At 42.7% G+C, this 22,839-nt stretch overlaps 1 protein-coding gene across 1 annotated transcript; it reads right to left on the reverse strand.

Annotated features, from left to right (window-relative positions):
- Window positions 1–479: 479 nt before the first annotated feature.
- chfr (checkpoint with forkhead and ring finger domains, E3 ubiquitin protein ligase) lies at window positions 480–14,478 on the reverse strand. Its single transcript, XM_048243915.1, has 18 exons — window positions 14,170–14,478; window positions 13,553–13,693; window positions 12,585–12,684; window positions 11,673–11,782; window positions 11,281–11,334; window positions 10,830–11,027; window positions 9,894–10,118; window positions 8,913–9,087; window positions 7,906–8,060; window positions 6,930–7,092; window positions 5,933–6,075; window positions 5,010–5,132; window positions 4,808–4,891; window positions 4,466–4,536; window positions 4,266–4,353; window positions 4,005–4,112; window positions 3,623–3,695; window positions 480–2,713 (listed from the first exon to the last, which is right to left on the reverse strand). The coding sequence occupies exons 2-18, from the start codon at window positions 13,662–13,664 to the stop codon at window positions 2,671–2,673; spliced, it is 2,025 nt and encodes a 674-aa protein (XP_048099872.1). The 5' UTR covers window positions 13,665–13,693; window positions 14,170–14,478; the 3' UTR covers window positions 480–2,670.
- Window positions 14,479–22,839: the final 8,361 nt, after the last annotated feature.

The raw sequence follows: 22,839 nt of genomic DNA on the forward strand, positions 1-22,839 counted from the left end.
AGCGGCTTGCACTGTTGTTGGCTTTAGGGTGCAGAGGTCCTCTGCTTGGATACAATTAAAACACGGGGGGGGGGCCGGGGTCTCAGGGTCGTCTGGGGCGTCTCAGGGTCTTGAGCCGCTCAGGAATGCTAGTGTGAGCCTACAAACCAGGAAACCCACAACTGCCCTCTCCCGCCCTCTGGACATCAGCGGGCAGGTTCCGGGGCAAGGGCTCTGCACACGCACACACACACAGATAGCTGTTCAGTGATTGGCAAGTCTGGAAGATGCACTTAACTGTACGTATTGCACTCGAGGGGGTCAATGTCCCTGGATCAAAATAAGCTGTTGTGCAATACTGATTATTGGAGGGGGTCAAAACCAGTTCCAAACTGTTGTGGGCAAACTACAAAACAGCAAACTTTCACCCTTGCCAAGAGGCAAATGACTAACCCACAACTGATCAAATGTTATATGTAAACACTTGTATTTTAGGGGGGGGGACTACCTACATTCCCAATTGGGAAATAATACTACAATAAATTCACAATTCTACAAAATAAGTCATTGCAACAAAGTTGGGAAAAGGTATATAGAATAACAGGACATGTAATATATTGCATACTGAACCCCCTGGTCCAATATCTGGAGAAATGAAAAATCAACCCTAAGGCCATATATAAATGACAAACATGGTGACAGGCTCAAGCCAAAGCACTGGAGTGCATTCTGACTCGGCCACCACTGATTCATTAATTATTAAAAAGGGTAGAATACATCGTCCAGAGTTATAAAAAAGGTCACTCTTCTGTTCCCTCAAGCACACTTAAGGGCACCAAAACAATAGGTTTGGACTTCGAAGATCGTCACACAAATGTGTCCGACCGCCCACAACCCACAATAATATTTGTGTGTAGTAGTAGCCGCCATACACACTGGCACATTAGATATCCGGAAATACTCGAGTGAACTTTTCCACAGGACATTTGACCGCAGTCGTGCCTGCGCACTCCATTAGGCACCTGATTAGGTTGCCCTCCGTGTCGGAGTAAGGTTGACTTATGTGTGTGAGCTTAAAAAACACTATGAGCCTATGCAAAAAAACAGAGAGAGGAATCTCCTCCCCTCTCCTATGGACGACCATTGTGCCTTCTACACGACCTAGAGCCAACACTGGCCATTACCATCTGGTCGGAGTAAGCGTCCGTAATGCACGGCATTAATCAGCTTAGAGTTGATTATCTCGAGCAAAGCATACAACGGAGCGACCGTGGCCTTGGATAAAACTACACAGTTTCAACACATTACTCTTATCCCCTCACAGAGTAGAAGGTGTAATCCTATACAACTATCACATGGACTCCCACTAAGCCGTGCTCAGTACAGCTCACAAGGCTTCTCACATCTACGCGTTCCACCAAACAAACAAAACAAAAAAAGTTGCATTTTCTACAAATAGATTTTTTTTCCCCCTCCTAATTTTCATTTTTAGTTGTCTAAACTAACCTACGAGAAAATAAATACAGAATTGCATTGTCCTCCCAAAGTAAGCAGATTAGATGGAAGCAGCAACAAAGTTGACTGACGGTGCAATAACAGTGCATTTTTTTTGAGTGTTTTTGAGTGTGGCTCACCTTGACCACAAATAATTCTTCGAAAGATGCATAAGAAACTGTTGGCAACATACCTGTGCAGTTGACCATTAGTCCTTTGAGTGACTGGAGTCACTCATAACATGCAGTTACCAGTAGGTGGCGTTTCCAAAGAAACATTACATGCGCTACAGCAGATGAAGAGAAGTTGCTGGAAGATCTAAAAAGCTAGCAAAAGTATCTAAGCACTTTAGAAAAGAAATCAAAACTAATAAAATCATCCCAGCAAGCTTCCGATTCTGGAATGGATCTGGCCCTGACTTGGCATGCATCCGGCAAAGCCATGTAGTCAGGGCCACCCCTGTTCAGTTCCAAAACCATTGGCTAACTGCGGTCACTATGGCCTGTAGTCACATACAGCCTACAGTCTTCTCTGTTTACACTAACATAACTGTGCAGGGGTAGGCACTACACTGTTTAAGAGACTTTTAACTGCCTGGATCTAGTCATACATATAGAGTATACAGTCATCTAAGTCTAAGAGAAGCAAGGCAGCATCTGACCACTCTCCACACCAAGTCCCTTCAGCTATAACAGACCACACATTCACACACAGATTGATTTGATTGCTATCTCCGCTAATGTAAAATATAGGCCCTCAAATGCGAGGGACACAGAAAAACTAAGCACTGAAGCTTGTGCGGAATGAAATGAGTGGCTGGCCTGTGTTGGCAGGCTCTGTGCTCACTTGCCTTCCAAAGTGCAACTTCTGGTCTAACTGCTGCTTCCCCAAAAGTCCACATGACCAAACGACATACTTAACATAACAAGACAAAAAAGAAAAGGAAAAAAAAAAAAAAGTACAAAAAAAGTACAGTGATTCACAAGCAAGCAATGTGGTAAAGTACGGTGGAGTACTTAGAGTAAATTAATGAAAAGATGTCCTCTCTGGGATAAAGCGTCCATCATCTGAAGTATGTGGGTTTGGTGACATGAGGTTCACCTGATCATGTTCATTTGCACACAGTCTGTGGGGCTGCTTGGCAGCCAAGGGCATTTTCTCTCTCTTCAGTGGAATGGACACCATCACAGGTACACATCAGTTCTTAAAACGTGTCTGTTCACATATGTGATTGAATTTCCTGCAGAGGGAACACACACACGAAATAAGAAACGACACACACACACACAAAAAGTTGGGACGTCCCGAAAACCCATATTTAGCGGCAAAAAGGATGTAGACAACGTTGAAACGTGTTGCTGGTATCAAATTCAAAACATTTGTTCTCCATGAAATATGTCAAATTTGTCATTTTCAATATATGATATGTTGTCTATGTCCTTTTTGCCGCTAAATATGAGTTTACGAGATTTGCAGATTACTACATTTTGTTTTTATTTGCAATTTACACAATGTCCCAACTTTTTCTGATTTGGGGATGTAGAATTAAATTGGAACTCATTTCATTCAGAATTCACTACAGCTGGTTTCAGTAACTAAATTAATTTTCAGCAGGCTCTAAAAACTGCCAAGGCAATGTAGCAGGTCCCTCTGCTGGAGAAATATGTGTATGGCAGCCAGGACCACCACTGAATGTTTTTGAGTAAGTGCAACTTGTCTAACAAGCAAAAGGTCATACATTGAAATGTAGGGATATACATAGCATAGGTAGTATGAAAATATTAAATATATCAAAAAGACTTTTGCAGTCAAATGTTCCAAAGCACGAGGCCAAACTACTGCCAAGCTAGTCTTAAGTATGTTATCACCATGTACAACGTTGACTGTGCCAATCTATTAAACCAGCCTTTTTCACAATAATGTCAAACACAAAAGCTAACTGCCAGAAATCAGCTACAGAACCTACCACTGATGGCATCCAAAGTGAATGACTAGCATAAAATAATACAAGGTGGATGACCTTCACTTTATCACAAGATGTGTTCATAAACTACAGTGAAATGCATAACTACAGTAAGTTAAAATAATCACTATATTGAGAGAACAACATTGTGTAAAATGGGTGGCTCTCATGTGAGAAGAGGCTTACATGGCATGGTGTGCTTTGACTTGAGTGCGGCAGTTGCGTCCCCAGTAACAGTCTGGCCGCGACGTCACAGCAGCTGAGAGGGCAGACAAGCGATGAGTGACACTGGACTTCGCAAAAACATCCTCACGTACTAAACTTCCACCTCCCAGTGGATTACACTAAAGAAAGAACACCCATGAAAGGACAACGGCATTCAAAACGGCAGCAATTAAATATTGTGTATAGCCCTCTATATTCACACCATGTAGTTTTCCTTTGATAGCTGAACCCTGTCCAGCGTGTTATGTAATGGCTTCCTACCCTCAGGCAGTGCAATTAGCCCAATTGGTGGTGGTGGTCTAAGGGTGATAGGGACTCGGAAGTGTGTGAGGTGAGGGCTCACCTGGAAGCTCAGAGGCAGGGACGCTCTCCCTGTATTTGTAGGCCAGCTCCTTGAAGGCTCGCAGACCACAGCAGAAGCACAACACGGCACTGCCGTTGATGCGGCAATCTACAGCAGACACACATTTTTTTTATACATGTATGTATCTGGTGCATATGCTGTGTTTGTGTGTGTTGAGATGGTATATGCATGCGTGTGTGTGTGTGTGTGTGCGCATGTGTGTGTGCATGTGTGTGGTGGCAGGAGGAGTGGACTCCCTACCAGACAGATGGAAGACCCCTCGCTGTGCCGCCTGCAGGCCGTCCTGCAGCATCTCCTTCCACGACATCCCTCTCGAGGACAGATAATTCTACCAACAGAAACACCACAGTTGCACTTGTTTCTGTGTGTGAGAGATCGAGTGAGACTGAGCGACTGGATTATGGATTTACAAACAGAGCAGTGAAAACTGCTGTCGGTACCTGCAAGATTTCAGACTCGTAATTGTTGCTGTTCAGCACCCCGTCGAGGCATTTGTCTGTGAGGTTGAGCTCTGCAAATAGATGTGAGTACACACACACACACACACACACACACACACTATTGGAGTAACTGCACACAAGGAAAATGTAGAGACAGAGAGCAAGAAAGGAGGAGAAGAGAAAGAGAGGTAGGGGGGACAAAAAAGACAAAGAGAAGTCTTCTTTCCTCTACAGCTGACAGCTCTGCTGCCTCAGAGGCTTGTTGGACACAGAGAATGGAACGACTTGTGTGTGTGTGTGTGTGTGTGTGTGTGTGTGTGTTGCATCGTCCGAGGCGCTTACCGCTGAAGCGTGCTAGGCAGCCCTGACAGCCAAAGCGCTGGCAGCCCCAGTACATGTGGCAGAACGGCCGCTGGCACACCAAACCTGTGGAGCCAAAGACCAATCACATGGACACCTACCCAACAAAGGCACAAGACAAAAACAAGACTGCACTCTCTGAATGGTTGGTTGCCTTTGACTGACAGGCAAGACGACCACTCACACTGCTGGGAAGACATCTGCTGGGCGGTGAGCTCTCCACGGCGGTCCGGCATTGGCTGAAGGCAGCAGGTGCAGATGACGTGGGGGCCCTGGGGAGGGCAACGGAACTCCGGCTCTGTGGTGGCTACACACAGAGAGAGAGAGAGAGAGAGAGAGAGAGAGAGAGAGAGAGAGAGAGAGAGAGAGAGAGAGAGAGAGAGAGAGAGAGAGACACACACACACACACACACACACACACACACACACACGTCAAGCTATTAGTTATTGATTTTAGGCAGCTCACGAGGGTCCTTAAGCAAAGGGGAAAGAATAACGTTTGGACTATTTTTTGCACTGAATAGTAATAAATGTACCCTTTCAAGAAATGAAAGATGATGTCTGTGCTAACAGCACAGAAGAGAGTTTCATCAAAGATTGTTAAGGCGGAGCAAGATGTTTCATCAGGAGCCACTTCCGGGAACCCGGATCGCACGAGGGGGGGTCAAAATCCCCTTTATGCAGAACAGAGGCAGCGACTGCTCCATTGGAAGTCTATGGGCATAGCTCAGCTCTTTCACCACATATGCTAAGGTCTTGGTTCTATAGAGTTAGGAATGTGAATTTCGGGCACGTTTTCACGATCCTCAAACCCTTCTGAACATTTCAGGTACATTTTTAGCATTTTTGAGCATTCCAGTCTGGAGAAAATCAACCTTATATCAGGTGTCGCTGGTTATTTATGCAGCTGCTGTTTGGCGGTTGCAGCGTGACTCGTCAATACGTCATCGACACACCTCTTTATGCAGACAGGATTCGATCCCCATTTCAAGGCCCATAGACATGAACTACTGACGAAGTATCTTGCTCCGCCTTAACAGTCTTTGGTTTCATGGTGGAGTGGGACAGAAAAGAAAAGACGGAAAGGGAGGAGAGAAAGGGCAGCACCTGGGGAGGCCTCTGCAGACGTGGAGGGTCCCTCTCCTGGGGGCTTCCCTGGCCCTTCGTCTGGAGGTGGGCCTGTGATCCACGACGCATGGCTCATGTCCTTCCTGTAGCCTGGACACTGGCGACAAGTCAGGAACGGCTGACTGTGGACACACAACACAACACAACAGGATCAGATTTCAAGCGGCAGACTCCCTCATCAGTTAGAGCCAAACTGGGGAGGCAGCAGAGATGTAGTATAGTTATCTGTAGTGGGTATACTGAGATGTAGTATAGTTATCTGTAGTGGGTATACTGAGATGTAGTATAGTTAGCTGTAGTGGGTATACTGAGATGTAGTCTAGTTAGCTGTAGTGGGTATACTGTGATCAATCCCAAATGTTAATACGTATCCTTGCCTATTTTAAGTGGGTATACTGGGATAGTGATGCTTTTTAAGTGAGTATACTGCGTATTCCTGCGTATCACGTATACTACACCACTGGGAGGCAGGGTGGCAGTGTACCCCATTGTCATTACCCTAAAATGGCATCAGGTCACACCATTTTTCATTTATTATCAAGGGCAGTTTCTCGTTCTGTAAATACTAAAGGCAAAATGTACAGACATGGCCACCTGAAATTTTGCCGCAAAACAACTACCGTAACCACATTATCTGGTTAAACGATAATCTATAATAGGCTAGTCTTGTCAACTGACCAAGGTATTGCCCAACTAAAGTCTTTGGTAATTTGATTCCAATTAAAGATAATGGTAAGATGCAAAAGGTGATTACAATACAATATCACAATACAAACAAAACTCAAGAACATTTCCTTCTGCCATACAGGATGACCTGACTGAATGAACTCTTTAAATATCAAAGAGCATGAAGCTGAACGGAGTAAACCTGTTGACAGGTATGTTCTTTGTGTGTAATCAGCTGTTCAGATATGAGTGGTAGCTGCAGGTAAGGGCTTATGGTGCTGACAGAGTGGAATGCTGATGGGTGGCTCACCTCATGTCTGACGTGTCGCTGTCATTGTCAGAGAGCTCAAACAGGTAGTCAGAGCTGCCCTCCTCGTCGGAGAACGAGCGCTCGATCTTTGGCTGCAGCATGTCCTGAGTGATCTTATTGCGCATGTCCATGCTCCGCAAGTCCTCCTCGCTTCGGCACTTCTCTGTGGCAGGACACACACACACACACACACACACACAGCCATCAGTATGTACATCTCCACCTTCCTTGTAACTGTTCCTTGCTTTGTTATCAGATGATTATCAGGCGATTACCAGAAAATGTCAACAGCGGCCTGTCGGTCCTGTTCTTTCTTATTATCCTGTCTTATATGTTGTGTTATGTCTTATACGTCACTATGCCTGCATGACCAAATTGCTCCTCAGGAATAAATAAAGTTTTTTGAGTCAAATTTAATTGAAATTGCACTCTTCAGCTGGGGTAAGAGGGAGCATGTTTGTACATACAGTGCTTCTGTATGCATGCTCACAGTCTCATGTTAATGAGTATGTGCTTAACTGCCTTGTCTGTGGGTCACCTGGACATTTACTGCCAGTGAGATCCTACTAAATCCTTGACAGTGTGTATATTTTACACCTATGCATCCCGTGAGTGCTTAATGGGATTCTGCTGCAGATATGCATATGAAGTCTCAAATGTGAGAATATTCCTTGCTGAAGAACAGAAAATGTCCCAAATTTGCTTAAATGTGAATGTTGAAGACATGCATATGATTCCTCTGATCTTAGCTTTGGTTACAAGTATAAAGCTTATATTTGGTATGTACAACGTTGGACACAAACGTAATTCAATCAAAACTGTGGCATGACTCATATCTGGAGACTACTGTAGATAAACTTCCATTAGGTTACTGTGCTATCTGCTACTGTGCTGTCTTATGTGTGCACACACTCTGTGGTGTGCGTGTGTGTGTGTGTGTGTGTGTGTGTGTGTGTGTGTGTGTGTGTGTGCATACCTGGGTGCTGCTGCAAGTAGGCCTCCACCAGGTTGTTGAGTATGTGGTTCTTGCGGATCCTCTCCACAGGGCAGCGGCAGGTGGGGCAGAGGGAGGAGCGCTCCATCCAGCCAGAGTAGCAGGCCGCGCAGAACGTGTGCATACAGGGCTGGAGACCACACACACACACACACACAACAGAAGAAAGATGATAAAATATTAACACATGAATTCATTGGAATACATGAATACAAATTAAAACACTATCGACACAGACACAAAAAAATAGAGCTGGCACAACATTTAATAAAGGCACAACAGAAACCGCCGTTGGCTCGCCAAGTGCAAGTCTGGCGAAACCGTGACCGGTTTGACTGCTTGTTGGACAGGATTGAGACGGCACATGCTGCCGAGTGGCTAATCTAAAGTGGGACATCTGCTGTGTGAACATCCCAATCTGGCCTCGGCACCGCCATTACAAACTAATTGGAATTCACAGTGTTAAATGACCCACATATCACAGCACTGAGGAAATATCCAGACTCAGACATGAGGCAAGATGTCACGCGTCTGTCTCAGAAGGAGAAATATCTCAGTGCTAAATTCTAGGTGTGCTAGGGAAAGCTAAAGTATCCAGGACTATTAGAAATGTACCGTTATCTTACGTGGAAGGATTCATCTTCCGGTCACTTTCCATTAGGTTTTTAGCCATTGTTGTTAGCCATTGTGTTTGGCAGTACACTTAGGGCTGGTTTACTGGACATTGATTGAGCCTGGTCCTTGACTAAAAGAAATCTTCACTGAAGTCTTCTTCTAGTCTAGTACTAGGCTTAATCCATGTTTGGGAAACCGGCCCTAGGGGTAACTAATCCTCTCAAAATTCTGCTTCTGAGCAATATGACTCAGATCTGGTCCATTTACTAGGACTAGAGGGAAGGAATAGAACAGCTCTACACAGGTGGAGGTGGAGGTGGAGGTGTGTGGAGTGTGATGGGGAATCATCACCTGCGGACATCACCGTGTCTTACCTCACACAGTCATGCAACAGGTCCTGACAGATGATGCACGTAAGTGACTCCTCCATCTTGTCTGTTTTGGCCCCTGTGGCTCTCTCCTTCCTTGGCAGCTCCACCACAGGAGGCTGCTTCTGCAGCGCTGCTGCCTCACCGCAGCCAGAGGGCGCTAGACACAAGTCCTCTCCATCTGAGGGACAGAGACAGAGAAACAGAGAGAGAGAGAGAGAGAGAGAGAGAGAGAGAGAGAGAGAGAGAGAGAGAAACAGAGAGAGAAAGAGCAGAGAAACACAGAGAGAGAGAGAAGGAGAGAGAGAGAGAGAGAGAAACAGAGAGAGAGAGAGAGAAACAGAGAGAGAGAGAGAGAGGGAGAGAGAGAGAGACAGAGGACAGAGGGAGAGAGAGAGAGAGAGAGAGAGAGAGAGAGAGAGAGAGAGAGAGAGATCAAATGAACACAAAACCCACAATTGGAGGGAAGTCAGGGATCAAAGCAAAACAACAGTGTGACAACAAAGTCCACATGTACTCTACTGTACATATGTCTGCTGGCATCTTCGTCTTGAGGCGTCTAAGCAAGTACAGGAGGACTGCTGACCTGTGCCCGTACAGTACAGTACAAGGACAGGAGGACTGCTGACCTGTGCCAGTACAGTACAGTACAAGTACAGGAGGACTGCTGACCTGTGCCCGTACAGTACAAGTACAGGAGGACAGGACTGCTGACCTGTACAAATTACAAGGAGGGACTGCACCTGTAGTACACAAGTACAGGAGGACTGCTGACCTGTGCCCCATTACAGTACAGTACAAGTACAGGAGGACTGCTGACCTGTGCCCGTACAGTACAAGTACAGGAGGACTGCTGACCTGTGCCCGTACAGTACAGTACAAGGACAGGAGGACTGCTGACCTGTGCCCGTACAGTACAGTACAAGTACAGGAGGACTGCTGACCTGTGCCCGTACAGTACAGTACAAGTACAGGAGGACTGCTGACCTGTGCCCGTTTTCCTCTTCTTTCTCTCCGGCTCCAGGCTCTCTCCCTCCCCAGCGGAGCACGGGCTGGCTTCACGGCTCCGGAGCATTTCCCGGAGGGTGAGTGGCCTGGCGTGGGCATGAGGGCCCCCAGCGTAGAGCAGTCCAGCAGCAGCAGGACTCTGGGAGGAGGAGGGGGAGGAGGACTCGCCACCGAGAGCGTGTAAACAAGCAGCCTCACCTGGACCTACACGAGATACAACACAGTCTTACTTCACGTTCAGTGAAGACAAGGCAACTTAGGCTATTAGTCAGGGGCAGGTAGAAACCATCAGCAAATAAAGAGTGATCTACTGTGATGTGAATACAATTTAATGGTGCAGTGTTGTCTGTGGTTGCACCAAGCATAAAAAGAACCTGTATTCACTGAAGTGAAGTAGCTCCATAGTGTGAAAAAAGAAACAGATTTTACAAAGCAACACATTTCTGCCTGCAAGCTCTTCCCAAATAGGAGGCTTATAGGTAGTCTAAACTAATGTAACTGATCGCCTGTACGGATTACTTACAATTCATCAGGTTCAAATGAAAATCAGGAACAATAGTTTCAACAAGCCCCAGTCAAAAAGTTCTGCTTTTGTACATCCCTTCCTTAAAAGAGTTTCACAAGCATCACTAAATTATTATCCTCTGAGCATCTTACAAATCCCCCCAAAATGTCCAACTGCTGTGATATGCTCCAAAGCTACACCTTTGACTTAATTTGCATGGTTGCTCAAATTTTGAAAACCACTTTCCTTTCCACTGCTTACATCAACGATCTCACAGTGTGTAATACTGACAAGAAATATGCATACGACTGTAGGAAGTATATAACAAAAGAAACTCAGAGAAACACATGAAAGGAAAGAAAAACGCTTTAGAAATGAGGGTTGAGGGTTCTGCGCTGTGCCTACTGTACCTGAGGCCGAAGCCTGGGGTCCTGAAGCTGTGGAGGGGGAGAGGCAGTACATATGAGAGGTGGAGGTGGAGGGCTGGGGCTCCTCCAGGGCCAGCTGCTGCTGTGGGGCAGGAGGTTGAGGAGAGGCTGCCACTGCTGGGGGCTCTGGGGTGCTCTCGGCTCTCCTCTCCTGTCTGGCCTCTACTGGCTTCCCACCGTCTGCAAGGTAAACACAGAACAAATCAACATATATTATAAACAATTCTATACTCGACAAGATCAATTGGGAGCAGACTCCATAATTCGGAAGGTTGAATTAAATTTAACTTAATTAGGTCATCTTTAACTTAAAATTGAATTGTAATGATTGCTGAATACAACGAACAGTAGATCAAAATAAAAACAAAAAAAGCTCTAAAGAAGTGATTACTCCATACAGTTCTAAATGGAAATGACTGAAAGTCATACTTGCCATTTTGAGAGGGAGCTTGATGTGGCCTCATGGACTGAAAAATGTATGCAATGTCTGCAAGAACAAAAAAGTTTGTATTCTGCTGAACTGAAGGAATATTGTTATTTGTAAAGCATGCAACACCCACATGAAACCAGGAGGAACAAATCTGAAATGTCCCTTGACAAGTAGCAGAGTTTTCGTTTACCAGTGCCACATACGCAAATTACACAGGCAACTGATTTCCTATGCATTAAGCAACTTCACATTTTGCGAAACTCAAAGGTCCGTTAAATGTCATCCATTTAAAGAGCCATGCAATACGGGTAAATAAATTGCAGGACCAAAACAAACAAGTAAACACAAACAAACAAACAGAACAAAGGGCCCAGGCCAAGGCCTGTCATACTCACTTTGCTCTGGTTCATTTTTCCTATACACAAAGTAGATCACGTCACCGTTCTGCAGGAGGTGCATTTGTTTTTTCACTAACTTGGACATGTTGATCACCGTACCGTTTGTACTATGGGGCAGAAAAATAATTAATTAAATAAAACTTTATTCTGAAGTTACAGAACAAAATAGTGTTTAGGCTATTGGTTACTGCTTAGGTTTCTGCTCATTTATAAAAACAGATACTTTACATTAACAACTATGAGAAACTGTAGAATGAAGTAGAACAGATTGCAGATTTTGTTACTCAACCTATAGAAATGTCACTTAATAGTTTGGGATAGTCCAAATTGCTCTGAGGGTGTTTTGTTGCAATCTTTGTTTGTTGCAATCATGCCATATTGAAGAATAGGAGCCAATGCTGTGAATATTGTAGGGCTGCACAATTATCGCAATCGTAATCGCAATATGAACCAACGCAATTACCTAATTGCAAAAGGTACAAATAATCGTGTACAGTTCATTTTGTCACATTTCTGACTTTTATATTCATTCCATCCTCCTAGACTATGCCACTTCTGGTTGGTGGCACAGAAATTCTGATTGGTGAGTTTCACAGTCGGTTTGGGGTGCCGTGCTTCTTGTGCACTAGGTATGCTCACCAATCAGGGGTGGCACGAATTAAAGAGACATTCGAATAATAAACTGAATCGATTAATTGACATTCAAAAATCATATCGCAAATCATAATCGCAATATCGGTCAGAAAATCGCAATTTGATATTTTCCTCAAATCATGTAGCCCTATAGCAAAGTTTGATGTTAATCTAACCCCTGAAAACCAGGTAACTTTAACAGCAATCTTCTACCACGGGGCACACAGACACCTAAACACAAATAAAGCACATCCTGAGCCTAAAACATGGGCTTACCTCATATCCTCCAGCCAAACCTTCCCTGATTGCTCATCCTGCACAATTTTACAGTGGTCTCCTGAGACCAGTTTGTTTGCAGGAAAAGACAAATCACAGCCTAAACAAACAACAAGGATGAGAAGTTTAAGTCTTGGCCAATGGATGAACGTAACCATAATTTAACACATTTGCACAGTGGTATGCCTAACTGTGTGAAAATTAAACAGAAACACAACACAACACTTCTCTGTGGTCTTCTAACGAAAAATAAGCCCAAATACCAAAAGTGGAGTTTGAGACTTTCTCCTCAGCTAATGCAACTGTTTTTTTAGCATTACTCATGCGAAAGCTGTTGTAGTCTCAAGTGCTCCTGGGTTTTACATTAAAATTCAGAGGGAATGGGACTGAAGAGGCACCAACTCATTCAACATGCGTGCAGACAAATGAATTAAAGCCCACTGGTTGGGAATCAGACACAGATCTCGACATAAAAGGCCCAGACTCAGACAGAGCCAGGGACATCTAACCTTTGCCTGGGCTAGACCCATACAAAAAAACTGATTAATATTCTGCACGCATGTTCTCAATAGACGCCTTTGTCATTATTACTAGGGGGTGGTGTGTGTGTGAGTGTGTGTGTGTGTGGTGGGGGTGGGTGTCTAAGTTTACAGAACTAAAGAAGATATTGTGCAAGAGATGAACTGATTATACAGGGCTCAATCAGACTCGCGCAGTCCGTGTCTGCAGCATCTTTTGTCATGTCTAAAGTAGATTAAGCTACTGCTGCAAAGGAATGGCGAAGTTTGGATTGCAGATGACAAAGACAGGCTATTTAACCAGTATTTCAACATAGTCGGGATTATTGGGTTTCTATAAACATTTTCCACTAGTTAAATACTGGTGGGCGTTTGGTGCGTTGTAATTACAAAAACATAAACAAACCCATGCATAACGTTAGACAATCAAGATGGAGAAATGTAACTCACCCTTCCTTCGCCCGATGGTGCATTCTCGGTTGACAAGTAATACTTCCGAATCACAACTTCGGTCCAAACTTATCAGCTTCCCCCAAGGTTGACTTCTAGACTGGTTTTCCATTTTCCACGATTTTGATTGTAAAACAACGCCTAGGACCGAAACGATGTCGAGGTTAGAATCACTGTAATGTTGAAGAAATTGTGTTTTCGTTTCACATACATGGGTGTAGCTTGCTAGTTGGCAAAATAACGACAATAAACAGCAGTGCTGCCGAACGTCAGCTATACCAGCTCGGTAGTTTTGATCGATGTGATGATCCCCACAATATGTTGAAGACCAATTTCACTTCTACCCAAAGATAAATAGTTTACGCACAGAAACATCCGCTGAGTCGAGGGGAAAATCACTCCAACACTGCACAGCACTAAATACACCAACAAGCTATCTGTCCACCAACATGCTAGCCAGCCAGGAAGTGCTTTGCTAGCTTGTAATTATCGCTTCTATCTAACTCGCATCGATTGATACCCGATATAAACGTTCAAGCATGCATGAACACAACGACGATTCTTAACAGGAAATCACATGTATGGTAAGTCTCCTTACAGTCGATTGTTTCTCTTACCAGATAAAACTATTCGGTCCTTCTGGGGCTGACAAAGTGGCTATGCTAGCTGGCTAACGTTAGTTGCCTTAAAAGCTAAACGTGGCTCCAGTGTTTGTGCTCTTTGCTAGCTCCACATCCACTACAAGACAAAATTCGTTAAATAGTTTGCAACATATGAATCGCAAACTTATTTTTAAGTGAACGAAGGCAATTTGTTTGAAATAAACAATTAGATTCGTTCTTCATTGCTGGCAAGTGTATCTGGTTAGCCTAGGTTATTTTGTTTGGCGATGTTCAGCACCTTCAAGTCAGTGCTTGGCCCCGAGTCCCAACACTTCCTGGCAACCAGAGGTATTTACAGACATCAGCTGATTGTAGAGGGGCGGAGGATGTGGACTGTGGGAATGGAGACAGCAGGAGGAGGGGGGGGGGCATACTTGTCAGTCGTCTGTGTGCAGTTTCACATGTTTCATTGAGTATGAATGTGTGTGTGTGTGTGAATATATTATATAGTTTGCAATAGGCTAGCCTACTACAATCCTTAATAGACTATGCCAGGTAGTCAAACCCTGAGCAAAATACTAAACAATCTGTTACAATTATGAATGCTGAGCTCCCATGGCGTATGCTAGGCTACTTCACCTCACCTTCCCTTACAGTCAGTCACCTGTCAGTGTGAGATCAGAGGACACAGAGTTTCCCCGGGTGAAGTGTCACCACGAGACCCTGCCATACCACAGACAGCCGTGATTTGCCTTGGCAGTCCAGGAGTAGTAGTCATCTCCTCTCTGCTTGTCTTACATACTCAATGGAGAGTCCCCCTCAGAGGGACATGGAGGTTTCTGCTCTGTCTGGCTAAGATAAGAGAGTGACAGGCTGGTTAATCTCATCGTCTCTCTGTTTTTGTGCGTTCTACTATCATCTGCGAGCACTGAGTGTCATCACCGTGAATGGAGTGGAATGACGTGCAGCAGGTGGACAAGATGAGTCAACACAGCATGGGGCCCTTGCTGGGGGCCTTCTGTCTTTTTTAATGAAATTGCTTTAGTGATGAATTTAAGAGTATAGCCTAATATATTTTGTATGTATATTTCTAACTCCCAAATGTCAGATGTGGCAGAGATTTAAAATGATATGTACAACCCAAAACAGAAAAAGTTGGGACATTTTGTAAAATGTGAATAAAAACAGAATGTAATCTGCAAATTTCTTAAACTCGTAGTTAGTGGCAAAAATAACACAGACAACATATGAAATGTTGAAAATGACAAATTTGACTATTTCATGGAAAATATGTTAATTTTGAATTTGATACCAGCAAGCAACATGTTTCAGAAAAAGTTGGGACAGGGTAACAGAATGCTGGAAAAGTTGTGTAATGATACAGAAAACAAAAGGAGGAATATTTCACAACTAGGGAAACTGGCAACATGATTGGGTATGAAAAAGAGCATCCCCGAAGTAAAGCTCTTAGAAGTAAAGATGTAGGGGTATTCATCACTCTGTGTAAACCTATGTGCACAAATGATGAAACAATGATTAAATGCTTCTTAAGATGAAATTGTGAACTATTTGGGGAGTTCATCATATACAGGACATAATATTATTAAAACATTCAGAGAATCCAGAGAAATCTTTGCAAATAAGGGAAAGAGCTGAAAAACAAATTGGATGGCCGTGGTCTGCATCCTGCAGATGGCACTGCATCAACATCATACCTGTTTTCAGACCTTTCATTGTATGGGCTCAGGAAAACATCTGATAGTCATTGTCTATGTGCACAGTTTGATACTCAATTCAAAAACTGCAGCCAAAATTGTAACAGCCAAAACAAGCAAAATTGTATTGAGACATGGTACAGAAAATACCACAGTCTTATCTGGGCCTATACGCTTGTTTATGGACTGAGGTAACATGGAAAAAGGTCCTGTGGTTAGACCAATCAAAATTTGCCATTCTTTTTGGAAATCATGGACTCATCTGGGCTAAAGAGGCAACCCAAAACCCAACATGATGGTGTGGAGGAGCATTTGTGCCTACAGCATGGGCATCTTGCACATTGGCAAAGCACAATCAATTCTGAATGATGTATACAGAGTTTTGAGCAACATATACTGGCATCCAGACAATGTCTATTCCAGGGAAGACCTTGAATATTTCAGGAAAACAATGCCAAAATTAATTCTGCACATATTTAAACAGTATTTCTCAATAGATTATGAGTCCAGATGGTAAAATGGCCTGTCTGCAGTCCAGATTTGTCAAATTAGGTGCATAATGGAATGAAAAAACATGACTAAGAATACCCCATACTGGTTGAGCAACTGAAATCCTATATCAGGGAGTAATGGGACAACATTTCATTATCAAAACTCTAACAACTGTTCTCCTCAGTTCCTAAACATTTACAGAATTTTTGTTAAATGAAGAGGTGAAGCAGCACAGTGGTAAACATGCTCCCGTCCCAACTATTTTTGAAACATGTTGCTGGCATCAAATTCAAAATTAACATATATTTCCATGAAATAGTCCAAATTTTCATTTTCAACATTTGATATGTTGTGCTTTTTGCTGCTAAATATGGGTTTACGATACTTTTATATTATCACATTCTGTTTTTATTTGCATTTTACACAACGTAACAACTTTTTCTGTTTTGGGGTTGTATAACATAGGGCCTAAATTCTGTTCAGGTGTTATAATTATTAAAAATGGTCATAAAGTTTCAGTGTGGCAGCAGAATCTTTGCTTTGCTGGATTTGTCATTATGGTTTCTTTATTTTTCTTCATCTTTTTTTATTTGGTTGATTGTTTATTTATTTTATTATGGTCACTCAAAAATATATTCACTGTGTGGATGTGGATGTGGATTTATTCATATATTCACAACACAAATGTTGGGTTTTGCTTTAAGTGTAATTTTGTTTGACATGGGCATCATTAAACCCAAACAACTTGCTAATGTTGCTACTTTTAAATGCCTTGTGCAATGTGTTTATGTAGAGCAGTGGCGTATATTACTTGAGTACATTTACTCAATTACTGTACTTAAGTCGCTTTTTTATGTATCTGTGCTTTACTTGAGTTTTTAAATTTAGTTAAACTTTTACTTTTACTCCAGTACATTTCTAGGCCAAATATCTTACTTTTTACTCCACTACATTTTGTGACAGCTGAAGTACAGCTTAAGTTCCTTTTGGAAAAAACACTGTCCAAATACGTACACATGTGCATTTTTTATTAATCGAGCTAGGCTTTAAATAACCATGTTATTGTTATATTCACTATTTACTGTACCTTGTTGACCCCTTTTTCACAATATTGATGTTACCATAACTAGCCTCATGATGCCATCGAGCAAATTATGATAGACAATGATGGATATACAATAATAGACAATCTGACACTATCAAACACAAAAGGGAATGTCTTGATTTGGTCCGAAAGGGTAAAGCATTCAACAAAGCTTTATGTGTTTTATGTGGTTATAAGGTAACTAACGAGGATTAAGTCTGCTTTCTAAGGCCATCATAGTAAGGTTTGTAAAACAAACAAAATATCTGCCTAAGAGCCAATCAATCAGGACATGATATGCCTGTTAATTGTGTCCAAGCTAAGGCAGCACTGATAGATAGATAGATAGATACTTTATTGATCCCCAAGGGGAAATTGAAGAATATATGACAGACACATCAATCTTCAATATTTTATCAGATATAAAGTGTGTCAGTAGTAGTATTGTTTGTAATTCCCTTAATGGACATGTTAGGTACGTCTGGGAATCAAACACGGGTCTCCCGCATAGCAGGCAGGTGCCCTACCTCGGTGCCACAAGGTGGTGTAACTGCAGTGTGCATGCAAATACGGGAGGTCACTGAAAGGCGGGGATGTTTTGATTGGCTGTTCTGAGGAACAAACAGTTTTACGTTATGTTGAGAACTCGAGAAGTGAGGTTAAATACCACTCTGCAATGTACATTGTAGTTACAGAATAAGATTATATTATAGATAGATTCAACTTTCAATGTCCATTTGACCAGAAGTGAAAGAAGTGTTTTCTTGTGTGCCGGCATTTACAGATGGTGCCATGAATTCAACACGAGCAGAGATTATTCATCTCAGAAGAGAAAAGGGAGAAAACAGGGTTTGGAAAAAGTGCCTTTTTTGGTTTTGTTTTACGGCAAAAAAAATGTATGGTTTTATTTATTTTGAGCACTGTTTTATTTCCTGCAGTTTTTTGTGCATTTGATGTCAGCTGGCTCATATCATGTGTTACTGCTTTTACCAGTTTCCTTCATGTATCTTTTCTTTATATAAATATATTCAGATAGGACACTGAAGAGTGACAAGAAATTAGAGAGAGAGAGAGAGAGAGAGAGAGAGATGGGGTGGGGTCGAGAAAAGACTGTAGGTCAATTGTGAACCTGGATCCTAGTGGGCACTTGGACTCGAATGTGATATGGACACTGCAGCCACTTGCAGTACAGCCATGGAAAATTTAGTGCAGCCAGGAGAACAATTCAGAAGGAACATAAATTATTGTAATAGTAAGCATACTACTGTAAGAATAAACAATACAGAGGTTTGTGGTTGGTCAGGCCTTATTGGGAAAGCTGCTGAAAGTTTGAAGCTATTAACATTACTATGGTGTGACATATCTGCCAGAATTCAAAACAGTGATTACAAAATGTGGTACAGATTATATCATTAACAGCTACAGTATGCCACTATGCTACCACCGGCCCTGTATAGCTATAGCCTAGGTATGGAAGGGAAGAGTAACATTCTACGAACCGACATAAGAAGCCTGTTCAAATGAAGCACTAAAGCAGGCACATCCTACAGCACCATACATCACTAGTGTAACATGCAAAGATCCTTATGATGTAACACCTTAACTGTGATCTGTATTTCTGATAGACAGTATCTGTGGGGATGGAAAAACCCAGTTTTCACAAACAGCATGCTAAGTGACAACCACTAGTCAGGGAGAGAGGTCAGATTCGTCTGGGTTTGGTGAGACCCTCTTCTTGCTGAGTTTTTGGTGAACATAAATCATTTACCACAAAACCTACATGTAAATTGATGCCGATGAGAGAATACTAAAGCAGCTTTCTGGTGTTACATGTAATACAATTGACCACATGTCATGGAAGACTCTAAGCCAGTGCATACATCTCCGGTGGAGTGTCAGCTGGGTTGTAACGGCTTCTACAGTTATATTCTGCTCCTTTTGCATTCACTCGGACACTGACTATCTTGTTTATGCCCAACAGGGCAACTCTTTATTCAACTTTGACACGTGCATAGCCTGCCCTAACCCATAAATCCTAACATGCTCATTCACTAGGTGCAGCACCCAACCGGGTCCGTGTAAACAGGTAGGCCTACACTAAAGGTGTTACGGGAAGAAGAGACATCTTTATCTCACATTGCTTGTCTAAAAAAGAGCCGACAGATTAGAACTATAGCCACTACAACACAGCTGACACTTCACTGGAAATATATTAACTGGCTGAGAGCCGTCCGTGGCATATAGTCAATTACTGAGCAATTCCTTATTGCACATGCAGCTAATCTCTGATATTTATTCCTGACAGAATGGCCAGAGTGAAGACTGGTGAGTATATGAGCTTTTCCAGTGTGTTAATTCTCCCCCCACACACACACAAACACACAATTACTCTATTCATCATTTGATGAAATATACAACACAGAGAAAAGCCCAAAAATGAACACAAGAACACACACATAGTATTTGCTTCACATACTGTTTCATCTGTTCAATTTTGAATCTAAATATGCATAAAACAATTAATTATGCAACATCAAAACTAACATTTTAATTTAATCAGTGACAAATAATTAGCAGTGTTATATGAAAGGCCAAAGTTGTGCTTATTGCTGTTAAATATAATCTCAGCCAGTCTGCATCTAATTACTTCACTCATTAAGCATTAGTGTCCATTATCTTATGAGGTATAGGAACAAAGACTCATATGCAATTTGCCTAACCTACCACTAGGGGTAGCACTTGTTCTTTGTAAGCCACCTCTCTGCCAAGCCACACAAAGCCATGTTATTGCCCCTCCACAATCATTACTATCAATGCAGACCTATTCTGGCTGAAATTTCGCAGGAAAACATTTATAGAATGTACATATTACATAAAAAGGCAATTACATCAGTGCATGTATACTAATTTGTTTCCACCGGTAGTGATTTAAATTGTGTATGGGCAAATAAACACAATGCATAAGCAATGATTTTAATATCAGTCAAGGAGAGTCAATTGTGTACTCTGTGTGTGTCTGACTTGACTGTAATAAAGATTGACTAGAAGGTGATTGCATTGCAATTACTGTACTAATATGATTTACTGGATATTTCTCTTGAAAAATGACCACAATTCAGTATGTGGTTCTAATATGAACAGACAGTAATAGATTTACCGGTACTGAAATAACACACCACTGACAGATGATACTAATCACTTCATTTGGAATCATGCCTTCATGATATGGAACATTCAGTGAATATTGTTAAGAGCTCAAGGTGTCTGGCCTAGTGGATGCAGTTTAGGGTACTGTTGTGTAAAGCAGATTCTAGCAAGCTTTAGGGAAAATGGCTAATCCATAGAATTCCCGTCGAGCTGCTTGCTGTCATTGAGGCCATGAGTTATAAGCAAAGGGAAGGTGATCACTAAATTGTGACCATATTATGTTTGCTAGTATTTGGACTGAAAATGTGACCACAACTAAATTGAAAGTGTACCAGGAGCTATTGGTCTGCAATGTATAGGATAATCATACACAACATGATACTTTATTTAAACAAGTGTTTCAACTCATGTAGGCAGCTGAACTAAGTGTTATTTACTCATGATACTGTGATTAACTGCAAACGACACATATTCTCATAATTCATCCCAAGATTGACATGAAATGAAATGTATCCATGCTTCATTAGTCGTGGCAACACAATACGATTTTTCTACCAAAGTCACTATGGCTGCCTATAATTTACATTCCACATTAGGTGAAAAAGCATTTGAGGTGTACCCAGAAAAATCCAGAGTTCTCGCAAGAGCACAAGTTGAATTGTCTCTGCGAGACATTCTGGCAATGAGTAATGATGCATGTAACTTTTGCCACTTGTATCGTGGGGAGCCAATCACATCGGTGTATCTGATATAGGCGGGCCAAAGGCAAGCTAAACGGATGACAGTCATATTGTTATCCAATTGCGATCCAATACAACAGACTATTTGCTGGGAACTTGTGGACAAATATTGGTCTGATTTTATGGAATCTCATCCACAGATGTCATTGTGTGGGTCATTTTTACATTGAATTGCTACATTCACAGGAGCCCATGCAGGACCAATCTCTCAGTCCACAGACAGAGCCCAGGGCCCTACCTCTGCCACTCCTGCCAAATTCACTCATTTGTCAAAGGGTCTCCGTGATCACACACTGACAAATCCCCTGTGTCTCCCGCGCTGTCAAGCCCTGGCGCTGAAAATGAAAAGACAAAAGAGCAGAGAGAGAGAGAGAGAGAGAGAGAGAGAGAGAGAGAGAGAGAGAGAGCACAGAGGCCCCAGCCACTTCATTTAAAAAATGCCGGAGCATTCAAAGCCTCCTGTGTGTGCCCTTTGAAAAACGCCCCATTTTAGGGCTGCTGGGTGATAAAGATTACAAGGAAATGAAAATCACTTACATTGTGGATTATTATTGGATTCCATAATAACCTCAGACGGATAATTACGCCACATATAAACTTTTCATTTCAAAAGGATCCAGTAACATCAATAAGTGCGGACTGGGTGGGAAATTAACAGGACCTGATTGCACACAGCTTGCTGAAATTAGGCCTGACTCCTAAGCAATGCTAATAACAAAGAAGGAAATGGTGTGTGTGTGTGTGTGTGTGTGTGTGTGTGTGTGTGTGTGTGTGTGTGTGTGTGTGTGTGTGTGTGTGTTCATATGTGTGTGTATGTGTGTGTGTGTGGCTGTTTCAGAGACTGAAAGATGATCAGGTGCAGGAACAGCTTAAGGGGGAATGTGTTTAGCTCCTGACAACCGTGGCGACACACACCACTACAGCCCTGACGGTTCTGGCAACCCATCTCTTTGTCCGGCACTTTCTCCCCCTCCCCCATTCCTTGAGGCTCAGGAAATCCCTCCAAGAGTTAAATCCTTCTCACCGCTTCGATGTGACCTGTCTGTCATGGCTACACTTCTCCCAGAGTGCAACACGCAGGAGAGAATGTGGGCATCTGCTTTGGCGACATAAACCGACAAGCCGAGAGCCAGATAAGAGACATTCTTGGGCGGCACTGCAGCAAGCCATGGACAGGGCCTGCTTGATATGGGTCCTTGTTGTTTTGATGTGCTAAATAGCTGGCCTTCAACACCCAAGCCAACCGCTGAGTGAGTCACTCTGTAGCCAAGGGTACAGAGAGATAGCCAGATGTCTGAAGTCAATGGAGCTTGGCACGGCCTTATTCCATAGTAAGATAATTGCAACATGTTTCCTCAAAACGGCGTGTGACACATCACAGCTATTTATAATATGAAAACATTCTGTGAAAAACACACCCAGTGCTCTCAAATGAAGGTCAGATCATTTATGGCTACACGTATGTGCTTTTGTATATTTGACGTTGTGGCGTGTCAGGGGTAATTTT

The sequence above is a fragment of the Alosa alosa genome, chromosome 5 (assembly GCF_017589495.1).
Source record: "Alosa alosa isolate M-15738 ecotype Scorff River chromosome 5, AALO_Geno_1.1, whole genome shotgun sequence".
In the NCBI taxonomy this organism is placed as follows: domain Eukaryota; kingdom Metazoa; phylum Chordata; class Actinopteri; order Clupeiformes; family Clupeidae; genus Alosa; species Alosa alosa.